Raw genomic sequence first — 7,756 nt, 5'->3', positions numbered from 1 at the left:
GGGGCCGAGATGGTGTAGAGGCAGGGCAGCCGGCTTGGGACCCGAGAGTCCCAGGTTCGATCCCCAGTCACTGCACATCACGTGGCGTCTCTGGGCAGCACGTCTAATTCCCAAAATGTCCCCCGGGCGCTTTCAATAGCTGCCCACTGCACCACCTGGTGGTGGATGGGTTAAATGCAGAGACTAATTTCGCCATTGTATGGAAACATACAGTGCTGACATTGTGATGACATTATTATTATTATTATTATATGTGTATATATATATATATATATATATAGTTATTATTTTTACAAAGTATAGAAACTTTAAAATATCAGTTTTACTGGTTCAATTTGCCAGTAAGTTATTAAAATCATATCTTTAGATAAATATAAATTTTACATTTGGTAGACTTGGGTTTAGCCAGTGAGTCCAGCCCTCCACAACAGTCCCAGTTCTGTGTGTGGCCCTTTAGTAAAAAATTAAAAAAAATAAAAATAAAAATGTATTAATTAATACTGCAGCTGCAAAAATAAAAAAAATAAAAAAATACTGCAGCTGCAAACACAACTGAGTCACGGTGCCATCTAGAGCCCAAAGCCTGAAATGTCCTCACGTCTTCTATATAAAAAAAAGCAACTGTCCAGATGAGCCGACTGAGAATTATTGGATTCATGCAAATATGTTTAGTTAGGTATGTTGAATTTAGGAGAATTTCAGTTAAATGAAACAAAAATGATGTTGAATGATTCACGTTATTGATAACTTTGATATGGAACATCACTGAAAACGACTCTGATGTTTTCTTGTCCTTGGGAGTCTGCAGGATGTCACAGACTTCACATTTAATCAGTGTTGTCAGTGTAAACACTAAAACCTCCAGCAGCAGACTGAGTAACATTCTGACACCCTCGAGGGGAAACTACAGCAACACACACACACCACGTTCCACCTTTGAGCCACACACTGAGCTGTGATGTCTGGCAGATGTTCTGACGTCAGCTGAGAAACATCCTGCAGACGTGACGTAACGTCACGGTTTTAGAGACCAGAAAAATCCATCACTTCTTTTACTGATGAGACGGAGGAGGAGAGAGCTGCGATGAAAATGACAAAACGCAACCAGGTGTGTGTGTGTGTTTGATTCCAGTCACGAGGCGTGCTGTTTAGCTACACGCTGTGCCAGACTCAGAGCATCAGGAATCATTAAATATCCATTTGACGATGACTACACCTTTGACGCCACTGTCTCCATAGCAACTGGCTCAACAAAACTCCACAACAGTCCACATTCTCTCCCATATCTGGGCCTTTGTTATGTCTGTCGCCATGGAAACCGGAGCGATAATCCCTAGCTGACCCACACACATGCACAGCCTACGCACACAAGCACATCTGGGGGAGAAATAAATACATTTTAACAGCTTACGGCATCAGTCCGCAGTCACATGAGCCTTTTATCGTTTTTTTAAAAAAGAGAGAAAGCATCTACAGAATCTGAAAAGAACAAACGAGAAACGAAACAGTGAGCGGGTTGTTCTTGGTGTTTACTGACGCCTAACTCAAGACGTTAGCAGAATTCTGATAAATGCAAAACCTAAAAACAAACTTTTTTACTATTATTTTAAAATACACGCCCTTCTAAGAGTACTATATAGTTCTGATTTTTCTCAGAGAGGTACCGAGGTGCTAAAAGTTAACAGAGTGCGTTGGAATGAGGTTAAGAAGTACATTTTCAAAGTATAAATTATTAACAATTATAACACAAAACAGACAAAAGCACATTACCAAACATACACCCTGCGCAGCCTTTACACATGAATATTAATGCTATTTTTTACACAAATAATATCTACTGTAGTTAAAATAGAACAACTTTGATTTAAACATGAATTTTCTTCTGTCACATCCAAAAATAAGCCAATTAATTAAATATATTGTGCTCAAAGATAAAACAGAAGTTGAGAAATTTAAGAAGTGAATCTGAAGGGAAATGATGTCACTGAAAAGTGAAATAAATAAATTAAAGAGGAAAAGTTTCAGTTGTTGCTTGGCAACAGACGACCGCAGCTAAATGCAGAAACGTCCACTGAAAATGTGGGTTCGCCACCCGTACAGGTTGTTTTTTTCAGTTTTTAACTGCTTGTCCTCCCAGCAGGCGCCGGTGACCTCACCTGCAGCTGCAGGGTAACCTTGCCAGCTTCACTGTTGGTGTGTCCGTGAGGAAGGAGTCCATTAGGCTCCGGCTGTGCTTCTCTGCTGCTCGGCTGCTGTCCGGTTCTCTGCAGCATGTCCTTCACCACCTTCACCTTCAGACGGCTGCGCAGGGTGATGGCGGCGTTGCCTGAGAGCCCAGACACGTTAGCACAAAGCTGCTGCTGATCCAGATGTTTACACCGATAAAAGCTGCTGCGTGTTTACCTTCTAACACTTTAGCTACTTCGATCTTGTAGGACTCGAACTTGAAGGGTGTCAGAAATCCTAATGAGCCGAGGTGGAAGGCCATAACTGGTGGGACGCTGCCCTGCAAAGAGGAGTCGCCACGGCAACGATCTGCTGATTTCAAACCTCTCAGGACATGAGGTTACAGTGCGCGTTACTTTATATTAAAAAAAAGGTCTGCGTGCATGCAGTTGGCATGAAAATATTTGTTTTAGACAATAGTTTTATATTCTTTTACAAATCTAAACCACAGTATGTGCATTTTTTTTAACTGACTTCTAAAATGTGTACAAGAGCACTTTAAATCCAGTCCATACAACAAATGTAAAAAGATTAAGAATTTTGCTTCGTTTACTTACAACTGACAGTTTTAAATAAAATTACAGTAGTCCCTCGCTACTTCACGGTTCGTTTATCGTGGACTCGCTCCATCACGGTTTTTCAAAATAAGACTGGACATGACACGCAACTGACTGATGATGAGCCGCACAATCAGCATGAAATTTTTATTTAAAATTAATTATTTTAAATTATTTAGCACCTGCTGCACCTGTGTGCAGCCCACACTGCAGGATAAGCTTCCTCCTGCAGCTGAACTCCGTGCAAAACAGAGAAGTGGGCGTGGCCAAGAATGCTTGCAGGTAGCTGAGAGCAGTGGAGGCACAGAGAGGGAGATCATGACATTCTGTGCTCTTTTAGGTTTTTCACTTATCGTGGGGCTTCAGGGTACAGATCCACCGTGATAAATGAGGGACTACTGAATTTAAATTTTTAAATAACTGCACAAAGTGAGATTACCTGGAAAAGCGAGGAGGCATACAGCAAAGTCCCATCGCCACCCAGACAGATGATGAGGTCGATGCAGTCGGAGATATCGTCGTACCCTGAAATCACATAAAAACATCTGTTTATTCTAATGTTACTTTAAAACTGATCTACATCATAAGAAATAAAAATACTAAATGTTTTGCAGAAACTAAAAACAAAAACTTCCTCACATCTAATCAGAGGAGTGTCGGATGACTTTTAAAGTCTTGCGAGGAAACAGTCGGCGTTTCGTGTGGCCCAAAAATAACAGAGCAACAGCACAAACGTCCAACAGAAACCTTCTGTTCCTTCTTCAAACAGTTCTTTACAAACAGCTAGTCGACACACATGAGCTCATCTAGCACAGAAACTCTGCACCGCTCCTTTTTATTTCTCTTCCTGAATCAGTAAAACTTCTGCACATCTCAGACAAAACTGTGAAGGTTTCGTCTTGTTTTGGAGGCAGCATGACAACGTTTGACAACAAAGTGTTTTAGAGCAGCATTAGTGTAAAGAACTGCAGCCTCACCCTCTCTGAAGGTGCAGAGCTGATTGCGGATGGAGCCGAAGGCCTCGTCCTTGGAGAGGGTGGCGTCGTCAACGACTCTGCGCTCCACGTACACCATCATCTGCTTCTCCTGGTGCACGAATACATGCTTTGTTTGGTTACACACACACGTGCACACCTCTCAACAATGTGCTTCTTAAAAAAGAAAAACAAATCTGAACATGTGCCAGACATGTGCAGCCAGCCATTACAGTATTTATATGGAATGCAGACACATGAGTTATCTGGCCAGCGTTCCCAGTCCAGCTTGTTTTATAAACATGTAGATAAAAGGTGCCTGAGCTGCTGGAGATCAGACTCCAGCGTTCCTCCACACCTGTCTGAAACATTTCCTGGATTCTTGTTTGTCTGGACTTATTGTTTTTCAGCTGGACGAGTGTTTTGTTTACTACTTGCCGAGGGAAAAAATGCACCTGCTGTTTTCTGTGATAGCAAAAGACAAAGAAGAAAACAACACCTGTAATGTTTCATAAAATAAACTGAAATAAAATGACATTTTTACGATTAATGCAAAGAGATTTCATCATGTCGGGCTTGGTTCGTTGTGGTCCGTTTTACTACAGAACAGCTGTGGATAAATAGAATAAATGGATGAATTGTGTGTGATTTCCATCTCAGAAACTCAAACATAACTTTTGTTGGACACCTAGTTCTACATATATTTCATTTAGGGAAGCTTTTAGATGAACAGAACACTACCAGATGAGTCAAACTTTTCAGCTTTTTCATTTTTTTAATTTAGTTTGTCACCAACCGTAAATTAACAGTTCTTTAAAACAATATTAATAGTGCTTAAAACTGTATTTTAACCAACGTTTAATTAGATCAAGGTCATAAATATTGTTAATCTGGTTAAAGCTACTTATCGTAAACTATGAAATAAAACTAAAATTTAAGAGTTGACTCTGATAGCGGTCCAGATATATTGACATGCATTTGTGAAATGCAGGTACGCACTCAATGTAAACAAAGCTCTTGGCTGAATTCACCAAAAACCCTGTGGAAGCTTGAGTTATGTAACTGGGCTGGCTGTAGTCTGTGTGGGTAAACAAATATGGTGTAATCTGACCAATTGCGTAAGACATTTAAGTGGAAACCAAAGAATTAATTTGCAGCTAACGTGAAAAAATAAACAAACAAGTAAGGCAGCTGTCAAAAATAAATATTGGGGATAGAGTAGGTGTTGGAGCACCATGAAAACTAAACTCATCATTCAGGCATGTGGCTTTTGTGAAACTTCTATTCTGATCATTTTAAAGACATTATTAACCACTGATATTAAAAAAACTGTGCAAATTTTGTTTCTTACTTTATTTTTTATTGACTGGTCTTCATGACTTTGCAACGAGTACCTTTACTCATACCTGTACTTAAGTGCACAGCTAGAAAATCACACTTTTGCTTTGTCTCCAAAATCAGTTACAACCAATAACAACTGATTTGTTTTCTGTCATCTGTCATATTTCCCTAACTGCAAAATAACTTACAACAAAATATTTGGGTAAGTTGTTAAAAAGTGTTGTTGTTGTTTTTCTGTACCTCTACTAGAAAGCGGCAGAGCTCTTTGAACGGCTCCACCAGGCTGTCGTCTCGGATCTTCCTGATGACGAGAACATTGACTGGAGGTTTGTTCCAGGTGAGCCTCTGGCTGGCAGGGTCCTGGATATGCCTGGGACCAAAAAAAGAAATTAAAAAAAAGAAATTTACAGACTCACACAAACAAACGGGCCCCGAAAGGTCAAATTACAAACAGCTAAAGCAAGCACGAAACGTAACCGAAGGGGACGAGTGAATTTTATATGAATGCATATCATTTTATGGGACCTAATTAGTACAAACACACATTAGACAATAATTATATCATGCCCTTTGAAATACACAAAGATTATTCAACATTTTTCCAACAGCAGAGTCATTCCAAAACTGCTGTTGTACTTGGTTATAAAAAAACAAAGATCAAGAGTACAAAGGTTCCCTCAACCCCGCACAAAAATGTTCCTCTTTTTTTATTTTTACCCTTTGTCTTTCTTCTTCCTCATGTGGCAGATGGCAGGCATTGTGCAGATAACTTGATCTGTACGCATTTTCAATCATGTCCCACAAAACTCTCTCAGATCAGGTGACAGTAAAGGTAAACGGCCGGTACTGTGAGCCGTCCCATCTCGTGGAAAGAGCCAATCACATTCCCCTTTTATCTTATCTCACACGGTTACACAAACCTGTCTGTGTCATAGTTCGAACGAGCAGTTTGTACACATAAAAGTTCAACTTATTTGAGCCTCAAGCTTACATCACAGACGTTGGGTTGGGAAGAATGCAGGCTTTGGGTCCAAAGTGAGTGGCTGGATATGGTCCATGTAGAAAGTGAGCTCTTCTGTGATGAGGAAAACAAAAAGAAGAGGATTTAAGACAATAATCATCTCACGCCAAGTGGCATGGCAGACCAGCTGGCAACCTGCAGAGCAAACCTCTTAGGAGAGCTTTCCGCTGTGTCGCACGATGAACCAGAGGGCTCCAAGTGCTCGTGTTGGCCTGGCAACCTCCGGCGCTCCATCTCCCACAGCAGCTGTTCGTGATCATCCCCCCGCCGCTGAGACCTCTTCCCCTCCCGTCGTCTCCTTGGTGACTTGGAAGGGTGCTCCTTGTTTTTGGAAGACCTCGCCAATTCTGATGGCTGGTCAGAAGAGCTCGAAGGTCTCGACATGTCTCTGTCCGGAAGAGAAAGGGGCCTCGATGAAAAGCTCGTCTCTGAATTCTCCGTCCTGCATGACAGCATCAAAAATATACGTTTGAAGCTAAAAAGTGACTACATGAAAGAACACTTGTGAAAAATGTCAGCTTTAAAACAATCAATCATTAAACTTAATGATCATAAATATGCAATTGTTTTATAAACTGCATCTAAACAAATAATAAAATGGGTATTCAAGCAGTAAATTAAAAAGTTCACATAAATCAGAAGAGCGAATATTTAATCAATTTAAACTGATAAACATAATTCTTTACTTTTTCTTATAATCAGTATTTATAACGAGAGCTGCAATCTCAAAACATTTTCAGTTAAAATATATTTTGAATAATATTCAAACATTTGATGTAGGACTTTCCGAAATGACAGAGGAAAACTAAACTTTATTTACGTGACAAAATCAGTTTTAGAGGCAGAAATTTGAGGAACAAAATCAATAAATAAATTGTTTTCAGGGTTTAAAAATTGTCTAAATCATCTATGGTTATATAACTGACTCTTATTTGCCTAAATTTAAGGAAAAACTGAAAGTCCAACCTGAAAAACATATTTCATGCTTCAAGTTTGTTTTCAGAATCACCACAGCGATATGAACTAATGTTATTCACCTGCGTGTTGTAAAACACGGTAAAATGCACATTAGCCACGGTTTTTACGATATACATTTGTGATATGGTCTTAATTTGAGTGAGATTATTATTCCTGTGGAGGAAAAAACAACAATTAAGACAAAACAAACTGAAATCACTGAGTATACGCCAGCTGTCAATCACTCGAACCGTTGAGCGTTACCTAGCAATAGCTAAACTACCGAACTGCTCGAAAACACCGAGAAACGGAACAAAATGGCGCCTTACATTTGTTTCACAAACAAGCGAACAAGCTCATATCAATCACCAGACCCGAAGGCTCGGCTCTGATAAGACGCTACTCGAAGTGTATTAAAAGACAAGCGTAAAAATAAATAAATTATAAAACAGATTACTGAACAGTGAATGAACGGAGGAGGGAAGTGACGTCACACCGCTCGGAGCGTGCCGGTGCACGCTGAAGTTACAGCGCCATATTTACACCTGCTGGTCATCTTCGAAACTACAGCCACTGATGGTTTTAGAGGAAGAAGCCCCCACTGCACAAGAAAAAGTATATATATATATATATATACCCTGTATATATATAGAGACATATACAGATAGAAAGAGCGTCAT

At 39.9% G+C, this 7,756-nt stretch overlaps 1 protein-coding gene across 1 annotated transcript; it reads right to left on the bottom strand.

Moving 5' to 3' along the window:
- Nucleotides 1–1,470: 1,470 nt before the first annotated feature.
- On the bottom strand, nucleotides 1,471–7,567 carry LOC119414269 (NAD kinase). Its single transcript, XM_037681363.1, has 9 exons — nucleotides 7,406–7,567; nucleotides 6,268–6,561; nucleotides 6,090–6,173; nucleotides 5,339–5,468; nucleotides 3,761–3,869; nucleotides 3,223–3,308; nucleotides 2,404–2,506; nucleotides 2,157–2,326; nucleotides 1,471–1,479 (listed from the first exon to the last, which is right to left on the bottom strand). Coding segments are annotated over exons 1-9 (987 nt in total). The 5' UTR covers nucleotides 7,408–7,567.
- Nucleotides 7,568–7,756: the final 189 nt, after the last annotated feature.

The sequence above is a fragment of the Nematolebias whitei genome, chromosome 9 (genome assembly GCF_014905685.2).
Source record: "Nematolebias whitei isolate Nwh7 chromosome 9, NemWhi1, whole genome shotgun sequence".
Classification (NCBI taxonomy): domain Eukaryota; kingdom Metazoa; phylum Chordata; class Actinopteri; order Cyprinodontiformes; family Rivulidae; genus Nematolebias; species Nematolebias whitei.
The sequence above is the reverse complement of the archived record's forward strand: the minus strand, read 5'-3'. Positions and strand labels throughout refer to the sequence as shown.

Bases quoted from the DNA above. Each gene is read 5' to 3' on its own strand.
- LOC119414269 (XM_037681363.1), bottom strand. The intron at 3,309-3,760 runs GTGAGGCTGCAG...ATGTGATTTCAG, and splicing joins GCTCTGCACCTTCAGAGAGG to GGTACGACGATATCTCCGAC. The intron at 2,507-3,222 runs GTAATCTCACTT...TCCTCTTTGCAG, and splicing joins ATGCCTCCTCGCTTTTCCAG to GGCAGCGTCCCACCAGTTAT.